We start from the raw sequence: 20,863 nt of genomic DNA on the forward strand, positions 1-20,863 counted from the left end.
TTTTTTATCCAGATGAGTTTTTGGAGAGTTCGTCCTAGATCTGTGAAGTATGCTGTTGCTACTTTAATGGGCAAGTGCGTTAAATTTATAGATTGCTTTGGGTAGTATGGACATTTTAATGATGCTGATTCTACCCAATCCATGAACACTGTATGTTCTTCCATCTGTTTGTCTTTCCTCTATCTCTTTTTTCAATGTCCTGTAGTTTTCTGAGTAGAGGTCTTTTACCTCTTTAGTTAAGTTTATTCCCTAGGTAGCTTAATTTTTTTGGTGCGATGGTAAATGGGATTGTTTTTCTAATCTCTCTTTCTGCAAGTTCACTATTGGTGTATAGAAATGCCTCAGATTTCTTGGCATTAATTTTGTATCCTGCTACTTTGCCAAATTCATGTATTAAGTCTAGTAGTTTTTTGACGGAGTCTCTAGGGTTTTGTATGTATAATATCATGTCGTCTGCAAATAAGGACAGTTTTACTTCCTCTTTTCCAATTTGGATGCCTTTTATTTCTTCTTCTTGTCTAATTGCAATGGCTAATACTTCCAGGACTATGTTGAACAGGAGTGGTGAGAGTGGGCATCCTTGTCTTGTTCCTGTTCTTAGGGGAAATGGTGTTAGTTTTTGTCCATTGAGTATGATGTTGGCTGTGGGCCTGTCATATATGGCTTTTATTAGTTTGAGGTATGATCCTTCTACTCCCACCATGCTGAGAGTTTTTATCAAAAATGGGTGTTGGATTTTGTCGAATGCTTTTTCTGCATCAATTGATATGACCATGTGTTTTTTTTCCTTCAGTTTGTTTATGTGATGTATCACGTTTATTGATTTGCGGATATTGTACCATCCTTGCATTCCTGGGATAAATCCTACTTGGTCATGGTGTATGATCTTTCTGATGTACTGCTGGATCCGATTTGCTAAGATTTTGTTGAGGATTTTGGCATCTATGTTCATGAGGGATATTGGCCTGTAATTCTCTTTCATTGTGTTGTCTTTACCTGGTTTTGGTATTAGGGTGATGCTGGCTTCATAGAATGAGCTTGGAAGTGTTCCTTCCTCTTGAATTTTTTGTAGTAGTCTGAGGAGGGTAGGTTTTAGTTCTTCCTTGAATGTTTGGTAAAACTCCCCTGTGAAGCCGTCTGGCCCTGGGCTTTTGTTTGCTGGAAGCTTTCTGATGACTGCTTCAATTTCTTCCATAGTTATTGGCCTATTGAGATTTTTAGATTCTTCCTGATTGAGTTTTGGAATGTTGTATTTTTCTAGGAATTTGTCCATTTCCTCCAGGTTGTCTAGTTTGTTGGAGTAGAGCTGTCCATAGTATTTTTTAACAATCATTTGTATTTCTGTGGGGTCTGTTGTTATTTCGCCTCTATCATTTCTGATTTTGTTTATTTGGGTCCTCTCTCTTTGCTTCTTGGTGAGCCTGGCTAGAGGTTTGTCAATCTTGTTTACCCTTTCAAAGAACCAGCTCTTAGTTTCATTGATTTTCTGTATTATCTTTTTGGTCTCTATGTCATTGATTTCTGCTCTAATCTTTATTATCTCCTTCCTTCTGCTCACTCTGGGGTTTTCTTGTTGCTCTCTTTCTAATTCTTTGAGTTGTAGAGTTGGATGATTTACTACCATTTTTTCTTGCTTTTTGAGATAGGCCTGTAGAGCTATAAACTTCCCTCTCAGGACTGCTTTCATTGCGTCCCATAGGTTTTGGATTGTTGTGTTTTCATTGTCATTAGTTTCCAGGATGCTTTTAATTTCTTCTTTGATCTCATTGGTAACCCAATCAATATTTAATAACATGCTATTCAGCTTCCAAGTGTTTGAGTATTTTGGGTTGTTTTTTTTGTAGTTCATTTCTAATATGCCATCGTGATCTGAGAAGATGCTTGGTATGATTTCAATCTTCTTGAATTTGGGTAGACTTTGTTTGTGACCCAATATGTGGTCTATTTTTGAATGTGTCTTATGAGCCCTTGAGTAGAATGTATATTCCGTGGCTTTGGGGTGAAGTGTTCTGAAGATGTCAATTAAGTCCATCTGATCAAGTGAGTCATTTAGGGTTGCTGTTTCTTTGCTGATTGTTTGTCTAGAGGATTTATCCAGTGATGTCAGTGGTGTATTAAAGTCCCCTACTATGATTGTATTGTTGTCGATCTCTCCTTTGATATCTTCCAGGAGTTTTTTTATGTATTTGGATGCTCCTGCATTGGGTGCATAAATGTTTACCAGGGTTATATCTTCTTGTTGTATTGATCCCTTTAGTATTATGAAGTGGCCTTCCTTATCTCTGGTTATGGCCTTCACTTTGAGGTCTATTTTGTCTGATATAAGTATTGCTACCCCAGCTTTCTTTTCCTTTCCATTTGCCTGGAAGATATTTTTCCATCCCTTCACTTTCAGTCTGTGTGAGTCCCTTTTAATAAGGTGGGTCTCTTGTAGACAGCAAATGTATGGGTCATGATTTTTTATCCATTCAGCCACTCGATGTCTTTTGGTTGGAGCATTTAGTCCGTTTACGTTTAAAGTTATTATTGAAAGGTACTTGTTTGTAGCCATTTCTTTTTGTGTGTGTGGCTGTTTTCTTTCTGAGCTTTTTATTTCTTCTTTTTACACCAGTCCCTTTAGCATTTCTTGCATTGCTGGCTTGGTGGTGATAAACTCCCTTAGACTTTTTTTGTCTGTGAAGCTTCTTATTTCCCCTTCAAATTTGAATGATAGCCTTGCTGGATAGAGTATTCTTGGATTCAGTCCTTTGCTTTGCATCACTTTGTAGATTTCCATCCATTCTTTTCTGGCCTGATGTGTTTCTGTTGAGAAATCATTTGATAGTCTAATGGGAGATCCCTTGTATGTAACTTTCCGTCTCTCTCTTGCAGCCTTTAAGATTCTCTCTTTGTCCTGAACATTTGCCATGGTAATTATGATGTATCTTGGTGTGGGTCTTTTCGGGTTCACCTTGTTTGGGACTCTCTGGGCTTGTGTGACTTTTTTCTTCCCCACCTCAGGGAAGTTTTCTGATATTATTTCTTCGAATAGGTTTTCTAATCCTTGTTCCTCTTTCTGTTGTTCTGGCACCCCTATTATTCGTATGTTGTTTCGCTTCATGTTGTCCCAAAGCTCCCTTAGGCTCTCCTCCTGTCTTTTAATTTTTTTCTCCAATTGCAGCACAGTTTGGGTGTGTTTAGCTTCCTTGTCTTCTAATTCACTAATTCGGTCCTCCGCTTCTCCTAGTCTACTGTTGATGCTTTCAATGGTGTTTTTTATTGTAGCTATATCGCTCTTCATTTCTTCTTGAGTCTTGCATAAGTTATTGATTTTTTTCATCTGTTTCTTCTTGCTTCTTGCATAAGTAGTTGATTTTTTCCTCCATCCGGTTTATGCATGCTAGGACCCTTATTCTGAATTCTATTTCTGTCATGTTGCATGCCTCTGTCTCACTTAGCTGCTTTTCTGGCGAGTCCTCCTTTTCTTTCCTTTGGGGGTTTCTTTGCCTACCCATGTTTGATCTTGCTGACATATGTAGATGTTGAGATGTTCAGTGGCTGCTCCCTGGGTGGCAGGGGCTCCTTGGGTTGTGGTTGCTGCTCAGACGGTTGCGGTAGCAGCTGCTTTCCAGTTGGCAGCAGCTCCTCTGGTGGGTGTTGTTCACAGCTGTGTTGGCTCTTCTGGCTGGTGGGGGGAGGCTTCACATACAGCTGCTGTTCCACAGACAGAGGGTGTGGTGATCAGGAGGCTGTGGTGATCAGGAGGCTGCGGTGATCAGGGGGCTGCTGTTGCTTGGATCTGCTGCGTTGATTTAAAGGCACAAAATACAACAGAGCAAGGCACAACGTACCAGGCACTGAACACAAGTATATTCACAATATTAATAACCCCAAATAAAGGTGACCACCCGAATTAAGAGAATTAGGGGATAAGGGAGAAAGAAGAGAAGAAGATAAAAGAGAGAACAGAAAAGAAAAATAAGAAAAAAACAAACAAAAAAGGAGTGCAAAAATAGAATTGGGAAAAAAGAGGGGGGAAAAAAAGAGAGCGAAAAAAGAGAATGAAGTAGAAGCGGGGAAGAGACTATTTGTATGAGGAGCAAACTCCAATAGAACTGCCACTAATCTCAACAAATTCCAGCAACAGATCCCTGGAGATGAATGCAAACTACAAACCACCAATAATATCAAGAGGGGTAAGGGAAAACAGAAGCACAAAAATAACCAGGGTGGGGTGGGGGAGGGAAGGGAAAAACCAGCAGAAAAAAAAAGAAAAAGAAAAAGAAAAAGAAAAACAACCTCGCAACCAGTCCTAAAAAAGAAGAAGAAAAAACACAAAACAAAACAAACAAACAAATAAAAAAAAAACAAAGCCCAATATATTCAACAATCAAGAAAACGATAGAAAGATAAGAGAAAAAAAATGTTTGGAAAGTGAAGAAGGATAAAGAATAGGTGTATAAGGATTTAGAGCAGTAGATTGGAAATAGGATATATAAGTAGGGTGGAATTAGACAGGGGGTAAAAAGACGGAATTGGGAAAATCTGAAGCAGGAATAGGGTAAGAGAAACAGGACACCAAAAGGGAAAAAGTAAGGAAGAGGGTTTTAGCAAAGAGGTGAAATTGAGATAGGGAAAATTAATGCTAAAGGAACGATGAAAATAGAATGGAGAACACTAATCCCAAAAGAAAATAAAGAGAAAATAAAATGGCACTTTAAAAAATGGTAAAATGGTAGCAGTAATAATACTGGTTAAAAATAAAAATGTGGTAATTGAAAGGGTAAAATCAGGTGATGGAAAAAGAAGAAAAAGAAAAAAAAATTGGTTTCTTAGTCAAAAGGCGAAAAAATAAAAAAAAAATAAAAAGAAAAAATTTGCAGTAGTGATGGTCTTTCGGTTCTTCTACTCTTCAGCCTGGTTCGCCTTAGTTCTGCCAGGTATTTAGGAGAGTGTTGAATTTCCCTACATTACACTGTTCCTCCGTGTTGTAAATCACAGTCCTGATTTTAAAGCAGGCCGTATTTGTGATCCAGTCTGCCTTAATTTGTATTCACCTAAGAGTCAGTTTGTGGCTCAGCCTCTGGGTGGCAGTGTTTTTGGGTTGGCCTCTGAGGCTATACAGCTTCTCTATCCTTTTTTAATCCTTACCCTGCTCTGTCCACTTTATTTTTTTGTTATAAGTTTCATACATGGCTTGTCTTTAAGTTCTCAGATACACAATTGCCTTTAAGTGGAACATCCTGTGATGTTTTCTTTGAGAAAAAGCATTCTTTTCTTGATGGGGAATAGTAATCAGAAACTTTTTAAAATACCAAAACAAGTTTTTATAAATTTGTTACCTTGTGAATAGTAGGAGTTTGGCCTTCCTTAAAGGTGGGGAATGTGGTAGGAAATGAGAAAAAAAAGTGGTTGGTCTTTTATATATTACCTTTGCTTACCTTTTCCCAGAGACATTACTGTGATGTTAATGACTATAGATACTCTTAGCTGCTATGCCCAGAGCGAGTCTTTTAAACTCTTGAATACCAAGTATATTACCTAGCCTATCATTATGATCCCATTTATTTTGTCTTTGTATTCTCTTTAAAAACTCATATACCTCATCAGGTTCTTATATTGCAACAGTTGAATTCTGAGTTTGTCTTCTTATGACAATACTTCACTGTTCCAATATAACAATCCCAGTGGAGTATATATATTTGGAGTATATATATTTTAAAGGGGGAAGATTGATAGGATATACAGGAAATGCATGGGAATTAGGTTAAAAATAAATTAAATGAAGAGGTTAAGAACCAAGGAAATATATGGGCCATTAGGACTTAGTCACTTCTGTATCTGAATTGAATGTTTAGTTCCTGGAGATCAAACTAAAAAGTGAGGCACCATCTTTTATATAGCTCTTATTATGTAGTTCTTTAGAAAAATGTAAGTTTTCTCTGCCTGACTTTTTACTTAATGCAAAAGAAGCACAAACTTTCATTTCTTTCAGAGAATTTCAGAAGTATTTTCGGTTAACAGTAAGCCTTAGTAACAGCGATAGCAGTGGTTTAAATATTCTGTTTATTAAAAGCAACATTATAGAATGCCCTTAAAAGTCTGAGCTTCTTTAGTGAGCTCTGAACTATGTGGAATTTCAGTTCATTGTTGGGGGACGACAACAAAAATTCAAACGCTAAAATATGGGACTTTTCTATTATGTTTCTTTCTGGCCTAAATGCTTTCTGGGGAATTCTTCTCACTTCTTGATTATGGTTTCTATGGAATTAGTGGGAAAACTGCATTGTATAGAAACCCAAAGCTTCCTGCTCCACAGAGAGCCTGAACTATTTGAATTCCAGCCTAGATTGGCCACCAGAGGGTAGTGTTGTCATTTACTAGCCACTTCCTGCTGCTCCATGCCCTGTGGAGATGACAAATTCTAATGTATATATACTCCATTATTATTTTTTGATTTGTAAAGCATCATTCCTCCATCGGCTCCTCACCCCTCAGCTGTTTCCAAGAAAGCTCACAGAAGCATTAACAAGTAAGGAGAGCTGCCTTGGCAAAGTGTAAGGTGGTTTGATGGAAGAATGCAGGTGGACATCTGGAATAAAATCTGTGGACTGAGGGCAGGGAAGGCACCCCCAGGGTAGGGAGGACTATCGTGTCTGCAGTGAGCAATGAAAACGGCTCTACCCATTGGGGTGCAGAAATGAATTTGTTCCCATAAAGGATAGAGAGTGAAGACCAACATTGGATGTTAGCAATCTAAATATTCCTGTTCTGTCCAGCTCTATGACGCTCCTGAAAGGCCCACTCAGTCTGCCAGGAGCAGAATGGGCTTCTTACTCTTTAAGGAACTGGTACAAATGAAGCCCTGAGCATAGCCCAGGGATGGGATACTGGGAACTGCCAAGTCCTGAGATGGCGCTGGGAACATGGCAGAGGTTACAGGTGGAACCTTTTTACAGACAGCTGAAAGAAATTATAAATACACTATACTGAAACATGGAAAGGGGGTTAAGTCATTAATAGGGATAAATCAGAGGGGAGTATGTTGATGACATAATAATAAAAATAAAAAGCTTGATAAAAATGACAACTCTTGGAGTCCAAGGGAAACTGAGAATTGGCATGATCCTACAACATAAACGAGCTGTGCCCATCTCCAACACAGCCTGTGCATATGCTAATTTTCTTCCAAGTCTCCTCACTTGTCAAACATACTGCCATAGCACCTATTTTATTTTAAGCTCTTCTTCCAATAATCTAGCAATGTAGGCGTTGTCTTCAACAATTGACAGATGAAGACACTGAAGGTCAGTTGTTCAAGGTTCCATGGTAAATGAGATGAATACAAGAGCTGGAATGAAGCCCTGTGGCTCTAACACCAGGTCCCTTTGCTATGCTTTGCTCGTTTCCCAAGAAAAACTGGATGAATATGCACCTAGAGATGTGAGCATACATATCTACATAGAGCCTCGAAAGGATGCTCACCTTTATCCACCAGTGTTCTTGTCAAATCGAGAGGAGTCCAGAGCTTTGTGGCCTGTCTGCACTTCTCCTGGCTGTTCCAGAGTGGAGTGGGTGGTGACCTGGGGCTATAAAGGAACTGGGCCAGGAAGGTCTCCTCTGGTTGCTCCAGTCTGTCTGCAGGAGTAGAGGGAGGTTTGAGAAACCACAGCCCAGAGGGGCAGGGAGAACACCTTGTTGGAGCACACATTCAGGAGCCTGTTGGAACAAGGCTTGGAGGAAAGCCACACCATTACCACTAAGACCATAACAGCATGTACATTTGGTTAAGGAATGGAAACAAATTATGGCTAAGAAAGACTCTCTTGACATGACTGCTATGGGCCTTTTAGAGTACCTTTTTGTTTAGTTTATTGTTGTTAAAAACAAGACCATCATCCTGCTTTAGATAGAAAATTCCTGTCTACTACAAAATTGCAAGCCCTGAGAAAAGTCCCAAAGAATGGTTGATTTTACAATAAAACAATAGCATGTTGTAAAAGGATGAGTAGAGTGGATGAAAAACGGTTCTACTGAAAGAAACCTCACAGGGTAACTGGGCACGTCAGGGGGGTAGTCACACTCCAGGCATATAAATTCTTTTTATGTTGAATTTATTGGGGTGACATTGGTTAATAAAACCATACAGGTTACAGTGTACAGCTCAACAAAACATCTGCATAGTACAGTGTGTGCCCGTCACAGAAAGGAAAGTCTCTTTTCATCCCCATTTATCCCCCCTTGGCCCTCTTCTACCTCTATCCACTCACCCTGCCCTCTGGTTGTCACCATACTGTTGTTGTGTCTATGTGTCTATCCTATATAATAAAACCCTAACATGCAAATGGACCGAACAGCAGAATGACCAGTAGCTATGATGCACACTGACCACCGGGGGGCAGACGCTCAATGCAGGAGCTGTCTCCAGTCTGCATTCCCACCAACAGTGCATGAAGGTTCCCCTTTTCTCCACATCTTTGCCAGCACTTGTTGTTTGTTGGTTTATTGATGATAGCCATTGTGACAGGTGTGAGGTGATATCTCATTGTGGTTTTAATTTGTGTCTCTCTGATGATTAGTGACATAGAACATCTTTGCATATCTCTCTTGGCCATCTGAATGTCCTCTTTGGAGAAGTGTCTATTCAGATCCTTTGCCCCTTTTTTAAATTGGATTGTTTTCTTGGTGTCAAGTTGTTTATATAATTAGGAAATTAACCCTTTATCATATGTATCATTTTCGAATATGTTCTCCAATTCAGTGGGTTACCTTTTCATTTTGTTGATGGTTTCTTGTGCTGTGCAGAAGCTTTTTAGCTTAATGTAGTTTCATTTGTTTATTTTTCCCTTGCCTGAGGAGATATATCAGCAAAAATATTGCTAAGAAATGTCTGAGGTTTTACTGTCTATATTTTCTTCTAGGATTTTTGTAATTTTGCCACTTAAATTTAAGTTCTAATCCATTTTGAGTTTATTCTTGGGTGTTGTGTAATTTGATAGTCTAGTTTCACTTTTTTGTATATATCTGTCCAATTTTCCCAAAACTATTTATTGAAGAGACTGCCTTTACTCCATTCTATGTTCTTGCCTTCTTTGTCAAATAGTAATTGAGGCCGAAACCGGTTTGGCTCAGTGGATAGAGCGTCGGCCTGCGGACTGAAAGGTCCCAGGTTCGATTCCGGTCAAGGGCATGTGCCTGGGTTGCGGGCACATCCCCAGTAGGAGATGTGCAGGAGGCAGCTGATCGATGTTTCTCTCTCATCGATGTTTCTAACTCTCTATCTCTCTCCCTTCCTCTCTGTAAAAAATCAATAAGATATATTTAAAAAAATAGTAATTGAGTATAAAGGCATGGGTTTATTTCTGAAATCTCTATTCTGTATCATTGATCTGTATGTCTGTTTTTATGCCAGTACATGCTGTTTTGATTATTGTGGCCTTGTAGTATAGTTTGATATGAGGTAGCATAATTTTTCCAACTTTGTTCTTCTTTCTGAATGTATATTCTGCTGCTTTGGGATGAAATGTTCTGTAAACATCAATCTGGTCCAGTGTGCCATGTTGATTTTTTTGTCGGTAAGAGCTATCCATTGATGTCAGTGAGGTGTTAAAATCCCCCAAAATGACTGTATTGCTGTCAATCTCTCTCTTAATGTCCACCAAAATTTTTTTAATATATTTAGGTGTTCCAATGTTGAGTGTACATATATTTACAAGGGTTATATTCTCTTGTTGGATCGATTCCTTTAATTTTACATGATGTCCTTCTTTATCTCATATTATGGTCTTTGTTTTGAAGTCTGTTTTGTCTGATGTAAGTATTGCTACTCTATTGTTTGTTTGTTTGTTTCTACTTGCATGGAATATTTTTTTCTATTACTTCATTTTCAGTTTGTATATAGCTTTTGTTCTGAGGTCAGTCTCTTTTAGATGGGTTTCAAAGCCCAGGCATGCTTTATCTCAGACTGTGGCAACCAGGCTTCCGCCATGCAAATTATTTGTGGAATGTCCCTTGAAATAAAGTTATTGGTGCAGTTGGTTCTCAGAGGCTTGGATTTGTCAGAGCCAAGGCTGCTGGTCAGAATTTCTAAGTACCTATGCTGGATGGGACACAAAATAAGGAGGGATTTAGGATCATAGTTGGAGTGGAAATTACACAATAGCACAAACCAAGTATTTCACTTCTGGGAACTTAATTGTAAGGAAATAAGACAGGATATACACAAAGATTTTTGTCACAGTGGTGTTTAAAATAGTGTAAGACTGAAATTAGTCTAAATGTCCAACATAGAAAATTGAATAAATTTTAACATATTTATATAATCTGAAGCTTTAAACTCATTAAAAATCATATAGTAATATATTTTAACTTGAAAATATATTTACTATGGTCAAGCTATAAACACAGATTACAATATTAGGATTTGACATTTTTATAAGGAAAATGCATATCTGTATCTATTTATATCCATATTGATAGTAAAAGAGAAAGTCAGAAGAGTATTACTAAAGTATTAGTGGTTTTTCTTGGAAGAGAGAAACATATGGGCTTTTATTTCCTTTTTTCTAATTTCTGTTCTGAACATTTATTGCTGTCATAGTAAGAATTTAAAAACTTTTTTTAATTTCAAAAGGCAAGCAGTATAAAAAATACTTTTACATTAGATTCATTGTAAAATAGAAAATCTTTATCTCTATATCACTTTATCATAGGATTTCTTTTATGAGGTCAGGCTTTTTTCTAATCCATGTGTTTTTTCTTTTCTTTTTTTATTATCTTTTAATCTATTTTTTTATTTTATTTTTTCCATCACCATTTATTCCCTCTATGCCCTCTTTCACCCCCACCCACACCCTCAACACCCTGCAATCACCACACTGTTGTCCATGCCATGAGTTCTCTTTTTTATTTTCTTTTTTCCTCAATCCTTCTCCCCCCAAACTCCCTCCCCCTCACCAGAGTCATGTAATTTTGAGTGGTACCTGCTTTTTCATTTCTGCTGGTATTTAGAAATCTAATCCTTTTTGTTTACTTTATTCTTTAGGTCATTGTGTCAATGAGTGTAGCATTTGCTCAACAAACTGAACTATCTAGAATATCTGGAGAAAAAGAAAATACTTCATCATCGAAAGAAGCAGATGCTCTTTGTCAACAAGAACATTATTTAAATGAAATGAAATTACTTCAGGGTCAGCTTGGTTTTCAGACTTTTGAGACAATGGACATGAAATGTAAAGAAGAATTTAAACCACTTAGTAAGGAGTTAGGAGAAGATGGGAAGGAAGTTCTATTATCAAACAATGATAATCTTGATGATATACTTGAATCAAAGGACCATGAACTGACTATTTCAGAAGAACTGTTCTCCAAAGATAAAACATTTATAGCCAGAGAATCTGTAAGTATGCCTCCTTAAATATAAAAACTTATATAAAATTGTGACTTTCTTCACTATACAAATATTAGCAGTGATGTCGCATAATGGAAAAGGAAAGTATGAAATCCAGTCTTATGATTCACACGATGAAAGTGTTTTATTACTTCTAAGGTATATGAGTAAATGACTTAATATTATTATTAAATAAAACAAGTCTGCTTCATAGTATCCTTATTTGTCTTAACACATTGTGCATGGTAAAATCTAAGTTATACCTATATTAATTTGTTTTAGGCAGTTCAAGATTAAGTATGTTATAATTTGACAATTTGAATTAATAAATTTAATATTACCTAATTTTATATGATACTATCACAAGAAAATAGCTAACAATTTAAAGCATTCTAGTCTGTATATACTGATTCTTTTTCTTTACTATCCATTAATGGAGAATCAATTCTGTCTATATCTCAACTATTTGTGCCATTAACAAAATAAATTCTACCTCTTTTAAAATTATCTACATTCAAATTTTTGATTAATGTTCAAGATAGGTTATGTCTTGTTAGTGGCATATTTAAATAAAATTGCCAACTCTTTCTATAGTGCAAAACTCCTGAGGTATTCATGAAAATCTCTTTAATTTACCAGCAACTATTGAAGGCAGAAAAATCAGAATGATCGTTTAAGTAGTAGCTCTTCAGAAATTTAAGTACTTGTAGAAACCCATTAAGGAGTTGACTTCTTATGATTATGAGAAAGTGGAATATAAAACTTATTTCCAAATAAAATTTATCGGAGATTGTTTCTTATCAAGCAGTTCCCTGTAATATTGTGATGACCACTGCATAATATAAATTAAATAGGTAAAATTTCTCATGTTTTATAAATTTAATTTTAAAATATAAGTATTACATTTATATTATTTTCCCATTATAAAATGTCAAAGGAATAATGAGTTTTAGCTTCATTAAGTAAGGAAGGAATCTTGAATATCTTTATTCTCCCTTAGAATTAGATTACATCTAAATTAACTGATAAATAACTATTTTATTTTTGGAGAATATGTAACATGTATAGTGATAAACTAACTTCACATTGATTAAGAATTATAATTAAGACAAGTATCTTTTTAAAGTATCTCTATATATAAAAGGCTAATATGCAAAGTGTCCCCTCGGAAGTTTGACCAGGAGAATGGAAGTTCGATCAATCGCTATGATGTGCGCTGACCACCAGGGTGTGGTGCAGAACATGGCGGGCAACCAGCGGTGGCGGCAGGGTGCTGAGGGGGTGAGGGAAGGAGAAGGCGGGGAGGAACCGAGTGATGGCAATGCGCAGGGTGGCGAGGGAAGGAGGAAGCAGGGAGGCTGGGACCCTGGTTGGCCCTGATTGCCGGCCAGGCCTAGGGACCCTGCCAGTGCACAGATTTCATGCACCAGGCCTCTAGTTTATAATAAGTATATTAAAAAGTCATATGCTTTGTGGGATTAATAGAATTGCTTTCGTATTTATTTAAAATATTGATGCTGACAAATTTCTACAACATGTGTTATGATTGAATTTTTTTAAAACTATTATAGATCCATGATGAGATTTTGGTATCAAGCATGGATGCTTCTAGACAGCTAATGTTAAATGAAGAACAACTGGAAGATATGAGGCAGGAACTTGTACGACAATACCAAGAACATCAACAGGCAACAGAACTGCTAAGGCAGGCGCACATGCGCCAGATGGAGAGACAGCGAGAAGACCAGGAGCAGCTACAAGAAGAGATTAAGAGACTGAATAGACAGTTAGCCCAGGTATGGGACTTAAGAGTCCCTTTTCTTCCTGATAAAAATAGTATTACTTATATAGCCTTTTTTTTAAAAAGTCAAAATTATTGCCAAAATGTGATAAATGCAAATATTTAATGTCAGGAATAGACTCCATCAGCACAACAGCCTTAGGTCTTATTAGGGAGATCTGACTCATTGGAGTGCATTGTGTCCCTACCATTTTATTTATCTTTCTTTGCAGGCACTGGAAAAGGGGCTGCAAGGTTGTTGTTTTCTTAATCATTCCAAATTTTTTGTGCTGAGGTGCAGTTAATATTCAGTTTCCCATATTTATTTATATAGTTTTGTGAGTCACCAATTAACATCTCCAAGGTTTATCTTTATCTGTCCTTAATCTGCCTTTTAAATCATGAATAGAAATCTGAAGTGGTATGTTTCTGGATCTTTGTCCAGGGAAACATCTCTTCTTGATTTGAGAAATGCAAATTTACATAACGTTCTTATCCCTTTCTTGGCTAAATTTACATACTCCTTGGTATTTGGGAGCTGGATTCTTATCAATTGCTATATATAATATACTCTCAAAATCATTGCAGAAAAGCAAGAAATATTTATATAAAAGTTCTTACTAAAACATTTATTTAATTTGGGGAACTTAGCTATTAGGAGAAATAAGAAATAAACAACTCTTAATATGTTCTTCCAAATATAGGAAATTGGGAGTTCATAAGTCATTTGGAAAAATTAATTTTGCTTTTCTTCATTGCATTTTGTAAATTTAAACTTCTGAATTTTCAATGCAAAATTGGCATATAAAATAATATTTCAGTTGCATAAATTCCTAAATATTTAGGCTTAATTAGCTTTTTTTTGTTTTTTTGTTCTTACAAATTTTGCATTGAACTTTATAAATGCTTTTAACCCCTTATCATGGGATATGAATCATAGGTAGAACTAGGGTCTATTGGTCCCAGGGGGTTAAAACAAACCTGCTTAATATTTCTGCCTTTATTTTCTGTCGCAAACAATATTCTCTCATGACCTTTTTTCTTATTTAGAGATCCTCAATAGATAATGAAAACCTGGTTTCAGAGAGAGAGAGGGTGCTTTTAGAGGAGCTGGAAGCACTAAAGCAGCTGTCTCTAGCTGGAAGAGAGAAGCTGTGTTGTGAGCTGCGCAACAGCAGTACGCAAACACAGGTAGTATGGACTTTGACCTATCTAGGAGCAATGGATCAACAATGCAGTAGGATTTGTTTGTCTTTGTTGTTGTTGTGAAATGTGTCCTTCATTGGCATTGCACTTAAAATATTTGTGATTGCTTACATGTAAGATAGGTGGAGTTAAGATGCCTTACATTCTATGTAAGTAATTTGAATCTGACATTGCTAGGAGCAACTGTCGTCTCACCGAGCAGGCTAACATACTTTATTGTTGCACTATAGCATGCATTAGCTTGAACCTACTGAAATTTTTTCATCTGTAGAGTCTTTTATCTTTTTTTGATAATGCTAATCTCTTGATAAAATATAGTTAAATATTATTTTGTACATTATCTATTCTGCATGTAAAGGTTTCTGTTTCACTTTGTAACAGTATAAAGGAATGACATGCTATTTCCAAGATGACAGGTTTTCTTTCGATCTTGTCCTCTCTACCTTTACACAAACTTACACAGGAGGAAAATGAAAAGCAAGGGGAAGTTGAGGAACAGACCTTTAAAGAAAAGGAATTGGACAGGAAACTTGAAGATGTGCCTCCTGCTGTTCTGTCCAATGAAAGGTATACAGAATGTGTATTTTTTTTAACACAGAAATGAATTAAAATAGTTGTTCCAATGTTATAAATTATATTTGTCCTTATTTTTATCTTGTATATTTCTTTTATTTGTACATTATATTTTGTATGTAAAGAGTAACAGTTTCTGTTCATTTAAATAGACAAGCATTTAAATTTTTTGTATGTAAAGTAATTTTTAACAGATACTGATCAGATACTTAACTTAGTAAATGTTACAACATCATTTGGTTGTTGAACATTTCTGGATTAATTTTATTTTGCTCATAAGGCATTTTTATACTAAAAAAACAAAATTGTATTTGTGGTTTTATTCCTTCACTGGATGGACATGAATTCAGTATAAGCTACCCCTTGGTGTGTTCATGATGAGAAAAAAAAATTAAGTATGATAGTCCACATGTAGCTTTCATGCATTATTTACTGCATAACAGATGAGAACTTTTTTAAAAATATATTTTTTATTGATTTCAGAGAGGAAGGGAAAGGGAGAGAGAGAGATAGAAATATCAATGATGAGAGAGAACCATTGGTTGGCTGCCTCCTACATGGCCCTACTGGGGATCAAGCCTTGCAACCCAGGCATATGCCCTGACCAGGAATGGAACCATGACCTCCTGTTTCATAGGTCGACGCTCAACTACTGAGCTACATTGGCTGGGCCACATGAGAATTTTTCATCCATATCCCAGTTTTACAGAGGAACAAATTAATGATCTGATGTTAACAAAACTTTTCCTTACTTTGATTTTTGTAGAAGTTAGTATAAAAATGTAAAATATAAATGAGAATAGTTATCCCAATTAATATTAAGGATTTTAAGCACAATATTTTAAAATTTGTTTTATTCAAATGAAAACAATTTCTTTAATTTTAAATTAAAACTAATATCTACTAATTTAATTTCCTCCTTTTCTAATTTCTGTGATTGTCAACCCTTTGTGTCCTCCTAACCTCCTTCCTCAGCTTGCATGGAGGAATTTGGCCCCTAAGATTTTGGCTTCCCCATTGGATCATCAGTATGGAACACAGTCAGTATGGAACTCAAACAAGAAAGACAGTGTATGAAAATTAGAGCTACCATGGCAATATAAAATAAACAACATGTTTATTTTATAATTATAAAATAAATGTTTATTTTGTAATTGAGATAAAGTAATTTTATCTCAATTAGGTATATTTTTTAAATTATGCAGTGTTTAATTATTAGGATTTTTTGTGGTGAGTGCTGATAAATTAGTATTCATATTCATTTCTTTTTGCCATCATATTAATTTTAATTATTTCTCTTATATAGAAATGTTTTCAAAATATTTTAGTCTTGGGGTATTTGGGGCTTGAACAAAATTTCAGGAAAAGTTAAAGAAATAAAACCCTTGACTTACTCTACTAACTAAATTATTTAGTTTTATTTTTAACATCCTTGCTTATGTAAGCAGAGAACTTGATCTAGGTGCAAAAATAGATCTGCCTGTTCACTTGACAAATACTAAAGGAAAAATTATGCATTTATTACCTTGTCTTAAAATAGTTATGTCATGTGCCTGTGAAAACAGATATCCTTTAACCTGATTATTGGTGGTCGTTCAGTATGAAACAGAGAGAAAGCTGTGTTAAGGCAGAGGATCTTTTCCATGAAAGTCTCTTATTTTGTTTACATGTATGAAATACTAAGTTTGCCCCTGCAGTACCTTTGTTGAATTAAGCTGTTAAGACACGAGAATTGTTTAATTAGTCCAGAAGGTTCATCAGAACATCTTCTGAATCACCATTTCTGGCATTATATTTCTTGACATGGAAAGATGTTAATGTTAAGCAAAATAGAAAGCTTACCAAAGTAGTTTGTCCAGGATAATTCCATTTAAAATATATGTATGAGAGAGATGGTGGGAAAAGTCTAGAAAGATAGGTGTTAAAATGTTTAATAGTGGTATCTCTGAGTGCTGAGATATTTTGGTGGATGGTTAGCAGTATTTTCTGATTTTTTTTAAATAAGAGTTTTTATAAAAGAGAAACACACATTAATATCATTTGGCTGAAACTAGGTTCCTTCTACTGGTTGAAATGAGGGTGGTATATGTAACTTGAGAAATTTCTGTCTCTGGAGTAGATATAATGGCCTGTGACCGTGGTCGGCAAACTGCGGCTCTTTGGCCCCTTGAGTGTGGCTCTTCTTAAGCCTTAGGAGTACCCTAATTAAGTTAATAACAATGTACCTACCTATATAGTTTAAGTTTTAAAAATTTGGCTCTCAAAAGAAATTTCAATCGTTGTACTGTTGATATTTGGCTCTGTTGACTAATGAGTTTGCTGACCACTGGCCTATGATATTCCCTCTGGTGTTAGTAGATAGTGAAATTTCACAGTAGACCCTTTTAAAAATAGGTCTATGCCAATTTAACCAACTAGATCATCACAATTAAGATATATAAATACACAATTTTTTTCCAGTGGATTTTTAAAATTACATTTTAAAATGTATTCTTTGGCACAATGTAAAACATATATGAATAACCATGAGTGGTATTACCATCTCGTAACTTACATATACTTGGGTTGGGTACTACCACAACTTTTGCATCTCCTTAAATTTTTTTTTAATCTGGAAATTTTTAAATGTATAAAAGAATTTTTTTTAAAAAGCACTTCATTGTAGGTGCTATTGCATATTATTTTAATAGAGAGGATCTTCTGATACCTTATTTTTCAAGTCAGATATTTTGTAGTTCACTTTTTTGGAGACATAAGCAAAGTGTTTGATTTTTAGAAGATTTAACATTTTAATAAATGTTTCTTTATCTCTACAGGTATGCACTCCAGAAAGCTAATAACAGACTTCTGAAGATCCTCTTAGAAGTTGTAAAGACAACAGCGGCTGTTGAAGAAACAATTGGCCGCCATGTCCTTGGTATTCTGGATAGATCTAGTAAAGGCCAGTCACCTGCCAACCTGATATGGAGGTCAGAAGCAGAAGCACCTATAAAGTCGCGTGTTCATGAGGAACACACAGGAGGTACTAGCTTTATATTCTGTTGAAACTGTTATTATCATCATCAATAAATCTTACAGTTCAAGGCACTTTGCTATGTATTGAAAATAAAGTGGCCAAAACCAAAAAGACCTCCAAACACAAATGCTTTAGAGCCACTGTTCTCAAAACACCATTATTGTATAGCATTTACAAGTGGTGTCTTAGAGTTGTCATTATATATACTCAGGGTTACTGCTGTGCTACATAAATCAGAGGATGTTTAATTTTACCACTAATAAAAGAAAAATTTTACATCACCACTCAGGATTCTTACCAGTAACCAGGAGGTTTACACAATATCTTGCAACCACCCTATAAATAAAGGAGAGATCAGAAATAAAGAGCTTTTAAGAATCAAACAACAGTTTCACATATCTGTTGATATGATTAGAAGAAAGTTTTTATAAGAAATCCAAGGTTTAAATTTATCTTTGAACAATCCTCTGTTACACTATTTCTTCCTTTTGGAAAAGTGGTGTGAAATATGGCAGAATATGTGTGGATCCAGAAATTAGGTCCTGACATGACATAGCTGCCTTCCTACCTTTTTTCAGCTGTGTGGGTTAGGCTCTTCTTTGAATTTCTGACTTTCATATTGCTGACCTCCAGTCTCTCCTATTTTTTTATTCCTTGTTTCTTACTGTAGAGGGAGTCAGGAAATTAGAAGGGGAGAAAGTTTTTGTCAAGTGGAGAGAAATAGTCTGGCTCTTGGATCAGAAAATCAAGCCCATGCTTCACTTCCATGCCACAACTAATCATTTCTCCCCAGTTAGAGGCTGACATTCTAAAAATGCCAGTTTATGCAGTTTTTGAGAGTGTTCTGTTTAAATTTCATGTGAGAAGGAAATTATCCATGCCACTAACAGAAAGTTTGCCTAATTACAAGTTGGCCAGTTGCATGTTTCTAAGTGCAGAAAAAACTTGATTTGGAACTTTAAGTAAAATTAATATAAAACAACTCAAAGTCAAAGATAATTTTAAACGCTGCTTTTAGCAATAAGACCTGAAATAATACTATATTTTAAAACTGCTTTCAAATTCATTCTTATCAAACGTTGTGAGAAGTATTTTTCTAATCAACTTTACTCTAAGCTCTCAATCAAGGGCTATTTTATTTCTTCAAATGAAACTTGATATATATGAAAGAATTAGGTAGTATTTTCTTGGTTTCTTTGTAAGAGTGTTTATCAAATTATGCATTTTTGAAAGTTATTTTATAAACAGCTTTTACTTAATCATCTGGGAGGGGGGATTTGCTATTCTGCTAAGACCTAAACTAAACTATATTCAAAAGACACACTCTGAGGAATGTTCTGTAGAGTACAAAATACTTTGTGCTTTGATAGCAGTTCTCTTACACCTTTTTCAAGGTGGTTGCTGAAATGCTCAGGAAAGAGTATTTATTAAAAGACAGCAAACTCTCTTCAGAGCAGTATTCTCATAGTTATAAAAAGGAATAAGTTGGTAATTTAATGCAAGCACAGAGGATTGTGTTTATGTTCATTTTCTATGAGAAAGCAGATCTGCAAGGACATCTGATCTATTTTCTTGCATGGTTACATCTACATACCCCTTTATAGATTAAATATGTCTGCTTCCTACTTTAAGATAGCCAATAATACAGTAGCTTTTTAGTTCTAAGCAGTTCTTATCAGACAAATTCTATAAACATTTATTGAGCAGTTTCTCTATGCCCTCTGCTTTATAGCAATTCACAGTCTAGTGAAGTAGATACTGAGATTTCAATTCAAGGCAAGATAAACTCATAGTACTTAATTTTTACTTAAAACCACTCTGTGTGCACTTGAATGGATTAAGCCTTTTAAAATTTTAATTATTTAAAAGATTCTGAAAGAGCAATATTAAGATATAAGAGGAAAAATTAAGAAATACAGTGTGTACAATATTATAGCAGAGATAAGAATTTTGCTGTTTTTAGTATCATTGGTTATAATGTTTATTTATCATTTAATTACTTAGTCTTTGTTTTTTATGTTTAACAATGATATGGTAGTCTTTTTTTAGATCTATTAAGTGATATGTACTGGGGTTTTTTGTTTTGGAGCTTAGGAGAAAGAAAGCAAAGATGCACACCTAAAGAAAGAAAGTGCAGGCATGCTCTAGACCAGTGGTTCTCAACCTTCCTAATGCCGCGACCCTTTAATACAGTTCCTCATGTTGTGGTGACCCCCAACCATAAAATTATTTTCGTTGCTACTTCATAACTGTAATGTTGCTACTGTTATGAATCCTAATGTAAATATCTGATATGCAGGATGTATTTTCATTGTTACAAATTGAACATAATTAAAGCATAGTGATTAATCACAAAAACAATATGTAATTATATATGTGTTTTCCAATGGTCTTAGGCAACCCCTGTGAAAGGGTCGTTCAACCCCCAAAGGGTCGAGACCCACAGGTTGGCAACCCACAGGTTGAGAACCACTGCTCTAGAGAGTACGCATGCTGGGTCCTTTGTCTTAAGGGTTTTCTAAAGGTGGGAATTTTAGAGGAGGTCTCAGGAGGATCTCAATAAAATGTTCATCAGCTTTACAGGTGTGTCCTTTAATGTGCTGATGCATCAAAATGAGCATATAGAGTGGTCAGGGTCATCCTCTGGTCAGTTTCACCTTCAAAGAATGTCACCAAAGAGGGACCTGACCAAGGCGAGTCTGCCCCAGTTTGGTCTAAAATGTGTAAATAAGACCTTGCTACTTATTATCTGGATTTAAATTGGTTGACCAGTTCGTTCAGGTGTCTCAGTTTCCCCATTTCACTTGCCAAGGAATTTTCCTAGCTTCTTTACTGACCTGTCTCAAAGGAAGTATTGAATTAATAGAATTTATAATTTAATTTTCTCATAAACTTTGAAGAAAATATTGGCATTGAAATA

General features: G+C 35.7%; 1 protein-coding gene across 15 annotated transcripts in view; it reads left to right on the plus strand.

Annotated features, from left to right (window-relative positions):
• AKAP9 (A-kinase anchoring protein 9) overlaps nt 1-20,863 on the plus strand; it is a 123,416-nt gene that overhangs the window by 47,582 nt on the left and 54,971 nt on the right. For 14 of the 15 annotated variants that reach the window (XM_023750681.1, XM_023750688.1, XM_023750682.1 and 11 more), the window contains 5 exons: nt 11,024-11,377; nt 12,940-13,164; nt 14,199-14,339; nt 14,818-14,921; nt 17,744-17,949. In XM_023750681.1, the coding sequence (XP_023606449.1) occupies nt 11,024-11,377; nt 12,940-13,164; nt 14,199-14,339; nt 14,818-14,921; nt 17,744-17,949 (1,030 nt within the window). The remainder of the gene's footprint in view (nt 1-11,023; nt 11,378-12,939; nt 13,165-14,198; nt 14,340-14,817; nt 14,922-17,743; nt 17,950-20,863) is intronic. The other variant, XM_023750689.1, reaches the window with a different exon arrangement.

Source organism: Myotis lucifugus, unplaced genomic scaffold (assembly GCF_000147115.1).
Source record: "Myotis lucifugus unplaced genomic scaffold, Myoluc2.0 scaffold_15, whole genome shotgun sequence".
In the NCBI taxonomy this organism is placed as follows: Eukaryota; Metazoa; Chordata; class Mammalia; order Chiroptera; family Vespertilionidae; genus Myotis; species Myotis lucifugus.